At 40.0% G+C, this 14,463-nt stretch overlaps 1 protein-coding gene across 1 annotated transcript in view; it reads left to right on the forward strand.

The window, feature by feature from the left end:
- Positions 1 to 14,463, forward strand: part of Phex (phosphate regulating endopeptidase X-linked) — a 237,576-nt gene that overhangs the window by 51,457 nt on the left and 171,656 nt on the right. Inside the window, 3 exon segments of the mRNA NM_013004.2 lie at positions 3,839 to 3,955; positions 7,054 to 7,137; positions 8,317 to 8,462. Of these exon segments, the coding sequence (NP_037136.2) occupies positions 3,839 to 3,955; positions 7,054 to 7,137; positions 8,317 to 8,462 (347 nt within the window).

The raw sequence follows: 14,463 nt of genomic DNA on the forward strand, positions 1-14,463 counted from the left end.
CCTCTATCTGTTGTAGGATTGGTAAAGATCTTTTCCCAATCTGTTGGTTGCCATTTTGTCCTAACCACAGTGTCCTTTGCCTTACAGAAGCTTTGCAGTTTTATGAGATCCCATTTGTCGATTCTTGATCTTAGAGCGTAAGCCATTGGTGTTTTGTTCAGGAAATTTTTTCCAGTGCCCATGTGTTCCAGATGCTTCCCTAGTTTTTCTTCTATTAGTTTGCCTTCCTTATCTTTTTTGATGACTTTTAATTGAAAATTGATTTTATTTGATATTAGAATGGCTACTCCAGCTTGCTTCTTCTGACCATTTGCTTGGAAAGTTGTTTTCCAGCCTTTCATTCTGAGGTAGTGTCTGTCTTTGTCTCTGAGGTGTGTTTCCTGTAGGCAGCAGAATGCAGGGTCCTCGTTGCGTATCCAGTTTGTTAATCTATGTCTTTTTATTGGGGAGTTGAGGCCATTGATGTTGAGAGATATTAAGCAATAGTGATTATTGCTTCCTGTTATATTCATATTTGGATGTGAGGTTATGTTTGTGTGCTTTTCTTCTCTTTGTTTTGTTACCAAGACGATTAGTTTCTTGCTTCTTCTAGGGTATAGCTTGCCTCCTTATGTTGGGCTTTCCCCTTTATTATCCTTTGTAGTGCTGGATTTGTAGAAAGATATTGTGTAAATTTGGTTTTGTCATGGAATATCTTGGTTTCTCCATCTATGTTAATTGAGAGTTTTGCAGGATACAGTAACCTGGGCTGGCATTTGTGTTCTCTTAGGGTCTGTATGACATCTGTCCAGGATCTTCTGGCCTTCATAGTTTCTGGCGAAAAGTCTGGTGTGATTCTGATAGGTCTGCCTTTATATGTTACTTGACCTTTTTCCCTTACTGCTTTTAATATTCTTTCTTTATTTTGTGCGTTTGGTGTTTTGACTATTATGTGACGGGAGGTGTTTCTTTTCTGGTCCAATCTATTTGGAGTTCTGTAGGCTTCTTGTATGCCTATGCGTATCTCTTTTTTTAGGTTAGGGAAGTTTTCTTCTATGATTTTGTTGAAGATATTTACTGGTCCTTTGAGCTGGGAGTCTTCACTCTCTTCTATACCTATTATCCTTAGGTTTGATCTTCTCATTGAGTCCTGGATTTCCTGTATGTTTTGGACCAGTAGCTTTTTCTGCTTTACATTATCTTTGACAGTTGAGTCAATGATTTCTATGGAATCTTCTGCTCCCGAGATTCTCTCTTCCATCTGTTGTATTCTGTTGGTGAAGCTTCTATCTACAGCTCCTTGTCTCTTCTTTTGATTTTCTATGTCCAGGGTTGTTTCCATGTGTTCTTTCTTGATTGCTTCTATTTCCATTTTTAATTCCTTCAACTGTTTGATTGTGTTTTCCTGGAATTCTTTCAGGCATTTTTGCGATTCCTCTCTGTAGGCTTCTACTTGTTCTCTAAGGGAGTTCTTCACGTCTTTCTTGAAGTCCTCCAGCATCATGATCAAATATGATTTTGAAACTAGATCTTGCTTTTCTGGTGTGTTTGGATATTCCATGTTTATTTTGGTGGGAGCATTGGGGTCCGATGATGCCATGTAGTCTTGGTTTCTGTTGCTTGGGTTCCTGCGCTTGCCTCTCGCCATCAGATTATCTCTAGTGTTACTTTGTTCTGCTATTTCTGACTGTGGCTAGACTGTCTTATAAGCCTGTGTGTCAGGAGTGCTGTAGACCTGTTTTCCTGTTTTCATTCAGCCAGTCATGGGGACAGAGTGTTCTGCTTTCGGGCATGTAGTTTTTCCTCTCTACAGGTCTTCAGCTGTTCCTGTGGGCCTGTGTCTTGAGTTCACCAGGCAGGTCACTTGCAGGGGAAAAGTTGGTCCTACCTGAGGTTCTGAGGCTCAAGTGTGCTCGTGGGACACTGCCTAAGTCCTCTCCGCGGCGGTAACAACCGAGAAGATCTGCGCCGCTCTTTCCGGGAGCCTCCGTGCACCAGGGTTCCAGATGGTGTTTGGTGTTTTCCTCTGGCGTCTGGATGTGCGCAGAGTGCACTCTCTTCTGGTTTCCCAGGCGTGTCTGCCTCTCTGTAGTTTTAGCTCTCCCTCCCACGGGATTTGGGTGCAGAGAACTGTTTATCCGGTCTGTTTCCTTCACGTTCCGGCGTTGTCTCAGGCACAGGGGTCCTGCCGCTCCTGGGCCCTCCCCTAAGGGAACCCAGAGGCCTTATACAGTTTCCTCTTGGGCCAGGGATGTGGGCAGTGGTGGGCAGTGTTGGTGGTCTCCTTCGCACTGCAGCTTCAGGAGTGCCCACCTGACCAGGCGGTGAGTTCTCTCTCCCACGGGGTTTGGGAGCAGAGAGCTGTTGCGGGCCGGGATCCGCGGGTGTGGGACTTCCGGTAAACCCAAATCTGTAAGTTTTACTCATGTTCAAGTACATGTCTTGTCTGGCTACTGTTTGGTTCATCAATTGCTTTAAAATGTCTGCTTCTTTCCTGGAAATAAGCATCATAACTTCACTGAGCAGTTTCCTAGGGCAAGGAATTCTTCCTTCAAGCACCTGTTCCCCCTTTCCATCTGTACTGTCCTAGATCACATTTCTGCCCACTCAACCACCATCACTTCAACAGACAATTAGCACCACTTGGCAAATTCTGTGTTACACACCACCACTCCCAGTATGTCTTGCTCTCAAGAAAGAGTCTAAATTCATTTGAAGAAGCTCAAGGCTTCTTCATTGCTTGCTTTCAGCCTGTCTCTCCCAACTCACCTGTTTTTTGTTTTTCCTCCAACAGAAGGACCCTTCTCTTACTGTTTCCAAACCCCATGTCCCTCAAATGATATGTCTCCACATTTTCTGGGTCGGAATCCTCTAATTCTTCAGCTTTCATGTAATGCAGTGGCTTTATTAAGAAACCTTTTTTGCTTGCCTCACATTATAGCTATTACATGTTTGTCTTCCTCACTAGAGCACACATAAACAGACTCAAGTATTGTTTAGTTTTTCACTTGTATGCCTTTCCCCATCAAACGCCCAGTTTGCTTAGCAAGCCACCTTGTGTACTAAACTAGCTGAACACTTTTTCAGTAGACTTGGGAAGGGCAAACATTCTCTCCAATTAAGACTATGAGCAAGGCTTGCTGACTAAATTTCATTTATTAAAAGGCTGGCTATCTACCAAGAAACAGAGAGGCCTTAAGGTCAGTCACACAATAAGAATAGCTTACAGGGTCAAGGTGTACCTCAGAGATGAAACTCTGTATTTGATAGTTGCTAGATTTCTTATTATCATTTCTCCTATTCTCCCCTGAGCCAGGGAGGAGAACTTTCTGGAAACTGAAACTGAAAAGACACAGGACTCCAATCACTGCAATCATCTTTTATTTCTTAGTGTGAAGCTGGGTAAATGGAGCTGGATGGGAATAAATCACACTTCGCATTAGTGTTCATGGATCAGGTCCTCTGCTTTCAGAAAGAGTTCTTTCCCGTTACTTTATTAAAGCATCACTTGCCTGGGAAGGAGACACCTGACCTTTACCTTCCTCTTCCGGACTCATTAGGAGATGTTTCTTTTATCCATAATATCACCAGTTACCAGAAAACTAGTTTGCTTGATGTTTGATGCCTGGGCAACTCTATCTGTCATAGAAATAGTACCCATGCACTCATCACTTTTGTTTTTCCTCTCAAAGTGGCAGGTAGGTGGCTGGCATTGCATAATGCTGGTTTCATACTCTGAGTACAAAGTGAAAAAATGAAGAAAGTTTATTTCCACCTACTGTTTCTGCTCTTCTGTATCTCTAAACCATACTTCCTACCAGGCTGTTGTCATGGACACTTGCTTCTTTATCTCTTACAGTATCGTGATGCCCTTTACAAATTCATGGTGGACACTGCTGTGCTTTTAGGAGCTAATAGCTCTCGAGCTGAACATGACATGAAGTCAGTGCTTAGACTGGAAATTAAGATAGCTGAGGTAAGTCTTAGTTGCAAACCTTTTCTTTTCTTTTTTCTTTTTTCCCCATGTCCTTTACTTTCCCTTATTTTGTAAACAATGCATGCTGAATGAAAGTATACATTGCAACCAATGAGCCTTCTGTAACATTACCTTTTGTATCCAAGGTAATAACAATAGCATCCTCTTTGGGAGGTAAAAAGAACCATGACAAGAATTAAGAGCCCCTCATTCTTTCCACCTCTCTGCTTAAAGCCTATTCAGTGTCTATGTGCTATTCTACTCTGGTCAAAGAATGCCTGCTAGCAAGGAAACCTCTTTTCATAGAGAAATTTTTGAATGGCCCAAATAGAAGTCAGATGTACACTACCACTAAGCTATGCCTCAGTGATGGAGGATAATTTTAACTCAACCTACTTTTTTGTATCATCCTTACTTAGAGTGACTCTGACAAAATTTGAGCTCGGAGAGATTTATCAATATGGGATATGAAGTTGATGAAGACAATTGTAGCTTGAAAGCTGCCTTGCTGGTGCTACTTTGTATCTATCTTTCTTTACTTTTATATTTCTTTCATTTTTTTGTTTTTGTTTTTGAAAACAAAGTGTTTGTATGTAACCCCAGCTACCCTGAAACTCGCTAGTTAGGTAAGAATGGCCTGGAATTCACAGATATTTGCTTTCCTCTTCCTCCCAGAGTTCTGGGATTAAAGGTGTGTGCCACCACAACCAGTGGTGCTTAGCCTTACATTCTCTGTTTTATATTATGTTAATGACTGTCACTGTGTCATGTATTATATTCTGAGTAAATCACCTTAGAGATAAAAAGGGGAGGAGAGTGAAAACCAATTTGTTGGAGAATGCTAAATCCTAAATAGTTAGTTTTGTTTATAGAATGACTGCTTTCTAGAAGAGGCAATGCATTAAATTCCTAAATATTCTCATGTCTAGAGAGAATAAATATGGTGACCTTTGCTTGTGGAAGACCTTGGTGATCTTTTATAATGGAAGTTACTAAAACTTCTGAGTGCCAAGTATTTATTGGTTTTATGTTCTGTAAATTGGTGGTGGTATGTTGAGGTACAGAGTTGGGATGAAGGGTTCCCAGAACCTATGTAGGGTCAGGAGTAGTGGTACATGTCTATAATCTTAATGCTTCTACTTTGAGATGGGAGGTGGAAACGAGATAATTCTGGGAAGCTCATAGACCTGCCAGTCTGGTATATACAGTGCATTAGCAGACAAAAAAGAGAATGCTTCAAACAAGGTAGAAGGTGAGAACCAGTGCCCAAAATTGTCCTCTGACTTACATATATGCACTGTTCACATGTGTGCCCTCCCAGTTTATTTTTGAAAAGTTTTTTTTATCAAGTCTGTGTCTATTCTAGAGCGTATTATCCTGTCCTTTTCTTAAGATTTCTCTCCCCACCCTCCACCCCCACTTTCTATTTCACTCTATTTTAAAACATATTCTTAATGAACCTCAACAATCACATTAAAAATTTTATTACTACATGTCACTTGAAGGTTGTGAGGACTGTTATAGATATGCCTGGAAGCCATGTCTAAAGGCTATCTGAATTCTGGATTCCTTTTCCAAGCAAATAGGAAGGTCCAGAGTACTAATTTGAACTGAAGGTGTGATAAATAGCATGGAATGCCTTGCCTTGAGCCAGGAAGTTAGACCAAAAAGAAGTCTGAAAACAACTGGGCTTAGGCAAGACTGAGAATGGTTGAGAGAGCAACTGAAGTGACAGATCCATGTGTGGAGGGGACCAGGTGCTGGAGAGCTGAACACAGCTGTGAGACCAAAGACCTTCAACCTGGACCTGGGACTCTGAACTCACAAAGGAGAAGGAAGATGGAGGAGACATGTAGACATCCTCTGAGGCAATGATTTAGGATTCACAAATAGCAAGGAAACTGTAAGGGACTTGTCTCTCTCCAATGGAGAGTGAGGGAGAGCCATGAAGGCATTGACACACTTCAAACAGAGGGGCAATTGCCTGCCATTCAGCTCCTATGATTTTGACTTGAAATATCTGTGGTGTGTGGACTTTTGGCCTGTTAGGATGTTCCTCTCATTCCCCTAGTCTTCAGGTGACTAGGCACATCCAAGAGTACTGAGATACATAGTCTTCAGGAAGTTTGTGATGCTAAGGATGAAAAAAAAGCTTCATCAAATTCAAGTAAGTAAAAATAGCTATAGAATATTCCTCCACTCTAGCCCTGTCTGAGACACTAAACAAGGAGAGAGAGGACTCATCCATGGAGTAGCACTGGTGATTGTTACCAAATGGAGTTCAATTACAAAGGCTTGTTAGAGAACATAAACCTTAGGCAATCTTAAATCAGTCCCAGCCATGGAGATGGTGATAATGAACTTGAGGTATGAGGATAGGACAGTTGTAGGTTAGGTGGGAGATGGCAAGATAAATGAATGCAAAGGAAAAGAAAGAGAGAAGGTTCTGGAGCAAGATGATGATGTGTAAAGGAGCTATGGTCATCAGGCAATGCAAGTGATTAAGATGGCTCTTGAGGAAGAGTCATTGTTGCAGTTCTTAGAATACATATGTTAGAGGTAGAAGCTAGTGAAATGTCCACCCAGGTGGTGATCAAATTTATACTTCCGGCAGTGGGAAATCTGAAGGTCAGAGAAAATGGTCACAAGTACCACTGATATGCACATAGCTTCCTTTTGGTCATTGGCCATTTTCCCCTAGACGTGAAGGAGTTGAGGCCATTGTCTGGAAACTATAGGTAAACATGGAATGGTGATCTTAATTGGGCAACTTCAGCTTGATTGTCAAAACTGAGCTAGCAATGGACTTGGTCCATCTACCTGGTAGAGGAAAAGAACATTCTGTAAACTCTTTGTACTGGGGACAATATTTCTTATTGAGGAGAATATGTAAGTTTCTTTTTATTTTCTTAATCCTTCCTAAAATACTTTTTTGCTTTACTTTTTAATTTTTTTCCCCCACAGCTAGGCATCACACCAAAGTCTTGAAAAAGTTGCTAATAATATACAGATGTTTTGGCACATGTGAAAGGGTGAAAGGCAGTCTTGCAATAATAAATGATTCATTTCAAAGAATAACCCAAATTTCTTTTTGACAGATAATGATTCCACATGAGAACCGAACCAGTGAGGCTATGTATAACAAAATGAACATCTCAGAGCTCAGTGCTATGATTCCCCAGGTTGGTGAAAACTCTCCACAAAAAATTCTGTTTCCTGCTATTTTATAAGCTATTTTATTTCAGCTGTGTATAAAAGTTGGCCTTGTAAATCTTACTATTCATCATTTTGATTATCATCATTCTTTTCAACTATCACATACAATATCCTTGTGTGTACAATAGGATTTCCCCAGTTGTAGGGAATACAGAAAGTTTTCTGATAGTGGCTTAAAACCTTAAAGCCATTTTCTTATGGCACAGTCACCGGGACTAGTTGGTATCAGTCCAGCTGTTTAACAGTGCACAGACTTTATGTTTACATTTTACCCTCCTTAGGCTTTTTCACTTGATTTGGATAACATGGCTACGAAGTGTGCTCTGTAGCTCCACATTAGGACAAGGAGAAGGGGAAAGAACACATGGACCCCAATGACTTTATTTTCCCAGGGTAAACAGAAAAGAACCTTTCAGAATATTCCTACATGGCTTGCTTTTAATTCTGAGTAGAACTGGGTCATGTGACCATCCCTGCTGCTGGGCAAGGGGTAGGGAACTGGGTGCTAGGCAAGTAAGTAACTGGTTTTCAGGTTCATTAGTGGAGGCAGACAAGGGGGAAAGAGTTGGAGAATGGCCTTTAGGAAAACCAATACAAAGAACAAGCAGCATTTGTTTTAGAGACACATGGTGATGTTCTATAGACTGGAGATGTGTCATTGTGTTGTGACCTTTCCCCTCCTGAAAGAAGAGAGTTTGCATAGAGGAGAAGTCCAGTGGTGTGTTGAGGCAGCTGTGTTAGTGTTTAGGGGAAGAGGGGGGATATGAAAGTTAGAGGGAGAGTATTGAAGGAGGGAGTGCAGGGGATAGAGGAGTGAAGTAAGCTAGAAGAAGAGATGGGCATGGTATGGGGTGTGACTAAGGGAGCAAGGTAGAGAGAAGAGTGTTTGAACAGCCAAGGGAATGCATCATATATTAACACATGAGAGTATTTATTATTCTGGAATTTGTGGTACAGGATACAGGCTCCATTTTTGATGATGGCCTTAGGTAATGGTCTGACTTTGGTTTTTGAATAAGCAAAGGATGAGCAGTTTCATCTTTAATGATTTGGGCTGAATAGTTTGTGCTCAGCCTACTTTATTTAATGCCTGTCCTCTTGCTTGTCGCCTTAACATAGGTTTCATTTGTTTTCTCTATCCTCAGTTTGACTGGCTGGGCTATATCAAGAAGGTCATTGATACCAGACTCTACCCACACTTGAAAGACATTGGCCCCTCGGAGAATGTGGTGGTGCGCGTCCCACAATACTTTAAAGATTTGTTTAGGATATTAGGTGCTGAAAGGAAGAAGTAAGAACTTTCATGTGCATTTTACTGTGACTTTTGTTTTGTCTTTAAATTAGAAAGGCCTTTATTTTTCATGTATGTTGAAAATTGCTTTTAAAAAAAGTTACAGCAGAACAGTCATAGGGAAAATTACAGTGTCCTTTAGGATAAATAGGCTCACATCATTGTCTGGGGTAATTCACTTGCTGAGATGACAACAACCAACCAATGTTTTTATACCATATTTGCCCTAATTCTTATTTCTCCGTACTGTTCTTTCTCAGAACAAAAATTGTTTATTAAGTTTTGGAAACTAGTTAGTAATAATGTTATTTCCCGAGATTTCTATATACATGTTTTTCCCCATAGTTTATTCTTGGTCTTTTATAGCAATTTTCCTTCTTTCTTGTTATTTGTTAGTCAGCAAGCCATTTTTTTTTTGCAACAGACCAAATTTCCTGTGTTGAAAAGGCAAGACTACTTTGACATGTATAGGAAAAGTGAATGGGTGAAACGACTTTAGGGATAACCACATTTTTCTTATTTTAAAGAATGTTTAAGATTGTAGCTTTGCTAGCTTAGCACTACGATGAAAAAAGTTTCCAAAATGCCTGCGCTTTTTATGTTCACTAGGCCACTGAGATTTGATACAGAAAATGAAAGGTGAACAAGCTTATAAAAATAATTTATTAAAACTAATTGCTGTGCAGTGATTAAAAAAACATTTTATCACTCAGATTTTGTCTGTTGCCAGGAGTTAAGTTTCCTTTTAAAGGGACCAACAGAAGTCCTAGGAATAAAATATAGCATCTAATGCCCATCTCTACCCCATAGAAACATCTAGATTCCCACAAAGAGCTGCACCTGTTTAAGATATCGTCTGTGTTCATTGACAACATACAGACAAAGCACAGAAGAAACAATAAATGCACCATTTAGAGAGAAGTAGTGATCCTTTAGAAGTTTGCTGAGTGAAGGGTGACTTTGACAGTGGGTAAGCAAATGCGATAGCAGTAAGCCTTGCTATTCCAATGTATTGTACAGGGCAAGTGACGCCTGAAACATTTCCTTAGGCCCTAGGGCTAAAAACACAGATGCCAAACCGCACTTCCCCCACAGAGTCTGGTGAAGTAGGTCTGCAGAGAGGGGTTTAGGAGTCTGTATTTTATTTTATTTTGTAAAAGACTTGTTTATTCTTATATTTGATCATTTTGCCTGCATACATACATACATACATACATACATACATACATACATACATATATACATACATGCACGCATACATACAAAAACTCATACACACACCTATATATGCATAGGCAGTTGTGAGCTGACACCTGGGTGCTGGGAACCAAACTAGGGTCCTCTGCAAAAGTAACCAGTGTTCTTAACGACTAAGCCATCTTGCTAGCCCTAGGAATCTGGATTTTAAATAGGCATCCCAGGATAGTTTTTTGATTTTTTTCTTAGTGGAGTGGGGAAAGTAGGAAGGATCACAAAATTATAGGACTACTTTGTAAGTACTATCTAGCTCTAAAATAGAGGTTAAACCTCCCTTATCCAAACTACTAGGGCCCAGAGTGATTATGTCCTTAATGAGATATCTTGGGAATGGGATCCATGTTTAAATACAAAATTTATTGTGTTTCATGTATAATGCATACCCTATGATAATCTTATATAATATTTGTAGCATGCACTTATTTTAACTGAGACTCTTCACAGGAGGTTAAGTATGGACTTTTTTATAGTGTAAAATTACTGCATTAAATGTAGATTTTGGAGTATTTTGGGTTTCAGGTCACTTGATCGTGGTCGCTCAACTTGTACTATGAAATGGAATGCAAGCATTCTTCTACCTCCATATGGCATTAAGTTGAGCACATTTTAGATTCACAGGCTGATTTTCACAAAAAGGAGGTGTTTGCCACACCGTGTATTTATTGTTCGGTATCTATGGAATCAGTTTCTTCTGGTGACTTTGCCCTTCATTATAAAATAGTAAGAACTTTTGAAAATTATATGAATTTGATTTTCCCCAAAGCCTAATTTTAACCATAAAATTCTGGTGGTGATTATATTTTTTAACTCTGGGACTTTTCATAACAACAGGCAGTAGGAAAAGCTGTGACCAGAGTGTGACTGACATCTAGTTCATGCTAAATTGATAACTTAGACAAATGTGAATGCAATAATAATGGAAAAGCATTTGTATGGAAGGCTACTTGTAGACATTATGTCCATAAAATATTTAGCTTAGACATCATGCTAAAACCCAGATGTTTAAAACAGTTTCTTTTCAATAACCAGTCAACAAAAAAGTGTTTGTTCCATGTACACTTATGAGATTTTAAAATACTATATGTGTCTAGAAAAGATGGACAGTACTTTGCATACCACAAAAATGTTTCACATTGCTGATCAATCTTTTAAAAAAATTGTGTCTGTCTTCTTTTCTTCTCGCCTCTGTCCCCGTTTTACCTTTGTTTCTTCCCCTGCTATCCTTTCCTCCACTTCCCTTTTTATCATAACTTTATTTCCCAAGTTCTTGTATGGTGCTGAGAAAAAAAATGTGCCACTGAACTACATTCTCTGCTGATCATATTTGGTCCTTCCTTGTGTATGAAAATTCTAGTTGAGGAAAGGTCTTCTTGGGTCCTCATAGTTACTGTATGTGCCAGGTTCTGTAAAAGATGCCTCTTAGAGTGATTGCCCACTGTTCCTGCCAAATACGGTAGAATCCTTCTATCTTGTATCTTGACCTTCCTTCTAGGATTGCAGTACTCTCTCCACTCAGCTAGTGGCTGAAGAAAGAATAGGTAAAGGCTAGTGTTTGAGAAAAGGTCTTCAAGTAGGATAAGTCAATTCTACCTACATTCTGTAAGATGTGACTTAGTCTTGTGACACACATAACAGTAGGAGAGCCTGGAAAATGAAGTCTATCTGAGTATCTGGAGGAGAAGTGAGACTTTCTCCAGACATACAATTTTTTTCCTATTTATTTATTTATAATTGTTTTATTTATTTACATTCCAAATGTTGCCCCCTTCCCAGTCCACCCTCCAAGAGTTCTTCACCCCTGCCCCCTCCCCTTTGCCTCTGAGTGGGTGTCCTCCCTCACCCACTCACTCCACAGGGGTCCCTGGCCTCAGTCCAATGGTTGGCTGTGAGTATCTGCATCTGTCTCAGTCAGCAGCTGCTAGAGCTTCTTAGCAGACAGCATTGCTAGGTTCCTGTCTGCAAGCACAATATGGCATCAGTAATTGTATCAGGGCTCGGTGCCCACCCATGCGATGCATCCCAAGTTGGGTAGGTCACAGGATGGCCTTCAATCTGTGCCACACTCTTGTCACAGCATTTCTTTCATACAGGAACAATTCTGGCTCAAAAATTTTGAAGGTAGTTTGTTAACTCCATCCTTCCACTGGGAGCTCTATGTATCATATTCTATCTCCCCACTGGGCCATTTCGGCTAGTCATCCCCATTGAGTCCTGGGATCTTCTAATATCCCAGGTCACTGGGACTTTTTGGAGGTCCCCCACCCCCATTCCCCACAGATGTATATTTCCATTCATTCTCCTGACTCTCTGGACTTCTCCCCTGTCACCTCCACATACCTTATTCTGCCGCCCCATTCCCCTTCCCCTCCCCTCTTCCACCCAGGTCCCTCCCTTCCTCTACCTCCCATGATTGTTTCCCCATCCTTAGATGGCATTAGACTTAGTGGCATTGAAACATCTTCACTTGGGCCTTCCTTCTCATTAAACTTCTTATAGTCTGTGGGGTGTATCATGGGTATTCTCTACTTTTTAGCTAATATCCACTTATCAGTGAGTATATTCCATGCATGTCCTTTGGTGTCTGGGTTACCCACTCAGGGTATTTTCTAGTTCTATCCATTTACTTGCAAAATTCATGATGTCCTTGCTTTTAACAGCTGGATAGTACTCCATTGTGTTAATGGACCACATTTTCTGTATCCAGTCTTTGGTTGAGGGACATCTGAGTTATTTCCTGCTTCTGGCTATTATAAATAAGGCTGCTATGAACATAGTGGAGCACGTGTCTTTGTTATATGTTGGGGCATCTTTTGGGTATATGCCCAAGAGAGGTATAGCTGGGTCCTCAGGTAGTGCAATGTCCAATTTTCTGAGGAACCTACAGACTGATTTCCAGAGTAGTTGTACCAGCTTGCAATCCCAACAATGGAAGAGTGTTCCGCTTTCTCTATGTCCTGGACAGCATCTGCTGTCGCCTAAGTTTTTTATCTTAGCCATTCTGACTGGTGTGAGGTGAAATCTCAGAGTTGTTTTGCATTTCCCTGATAACTAAGGATATTGAACATTTCTTTAAGTGTTTCTTGGACATTCAAGATTCCTCTGTTGCAAATTCTCTATTTAGCTCTAACTCCATCTTTAAATAGGTCACTTGGCTTTGAGGAGTTTATCTTCTGGAGTTCTTTATATATTTTTGACATTATCCCTCTATTGGATGTAGGGTTGCCGTAGGAAAAAGAGGTGATGGTACAGACAGAGAAGAGAGTAGGTAGGGAGGGCTGCATCCTTCGGGTTACTCACAGCTCTTCCTAACTCCATGTTCAGGTCCTATAGCTACCGCTTAAAATCAGCTGTGATAGGAATTCTATAAGCCACCAAAACTAACAAATGATGCAAATAATTTTTTCTTGGAAGTCAGATGGTAACCATTTCCAGACTGTCACAAGGCAAAGGGCATTGTAGACGTCTTCCTCTTTTGTCTGCTGTATCATTCCTATTGATTCTGATTTGAGGCTGTCCTAGAATTACTCCAAATTAGATTATTTGATCTGAGGAACAAGAGACTATGAATGAGAAGAGTATTTGTTTCTGTGATGTGTGTGTTTTTGTGTATGAGAGAGACAGAGACAAGAGATGGAAGAAAAGACAGAGAGAGAGAGAGAGAGAGAGAGAGAGAGAGAGAGGGGGGGGGGGAGAGAGAGTGAGAGAGAGAAACAGAAAGTTCTCTGAGATTTCTTTTAATGACATCAATTTTGTCCTTAAATGTTTTGCCTTTGTGACCTCAGTGTCTGGGGAGGGATAGGGTTTTTATACCTAGTTTTACTTTGATGTGTAATTTGTTGGTCCAAGGACTACTTTGATAATGTGTATGAGGAGGAGGAGCAAAAGCAAATTCAAATGGAAAGACTGCACACTTCTTTGAAAGTCTCTTGATTTTTGACCTTTCCTTTCACCATATGTAAATGGGGATAATACTAGCTACCTACAGCACACTATAACAGAAGGTATTTTATCTCTTAAATATAATATAAATGCAAGCTTCTAATACTTGAGAACATGGAGGTGGGTGGGTATCAAAAGTTTCTTTTTTTTTTAAATTTAGAGAATACTTTATTAGTTTTTGTAATCAAACCCACGTAGATAAGACCTTACATATTTAATACAGTGTGTTACCCCTGTACAAATGGAAAAAACTTAAGTTCAACATTTCTAGACCAATATGGCTGTTAATTTCTGTACAGTGCCAACTCAACACAGTAAACGGGGATACTTTTTTCCAAAGTTGACAGCACAGCTAAAGTTTCAAAAAATTCAAATTATATATCTGTATATATATATTTATATTTATATAAAAAGACCAATAATAGCAGTGTGTTATGCATCAACAGCAGCAACAGCTTTTCCAGGTTCTGCAGTCATCTGAACAAAACTGTAGAGACATCCAGCATACTCCATTAAAAAAAAAAGTAAAAAAACAAAACCCGAGAAAACAGCACAGTTCTGTTACTCTTGTGGTACCTGGCACCATTTTTTTTTAAATTAGCTTCTCAATCATCATCTGGAAAGAAAACATTCTGAGCAACATCATTAAAAACAGCTCTGATAAAGCACGGTCACTACTACGTATCATAAAGCAGGTACAAGCTATTTTACATCCACAGAGGTATGATACAGTACTGTCCTACATCTATAATACTAGAGGATACAATTTAAAAGGCATTATTTGAGACTTGATTCTACTTTTCCA

Source organism: Rattus norvegicus, chromosome X (genome assembly GCF_021556685.1).
Source record: "Rattus norvegicus strain SHRSP/BbbUtx chromosome X, alternate assembly SHRSP_T2T, whole genome shotgun sequence".
NCBI lineage: Eukaryota > Metazoa > Chordata > Mammalia > Rodentia > Muridae > Rattus > Rattus norvegicus.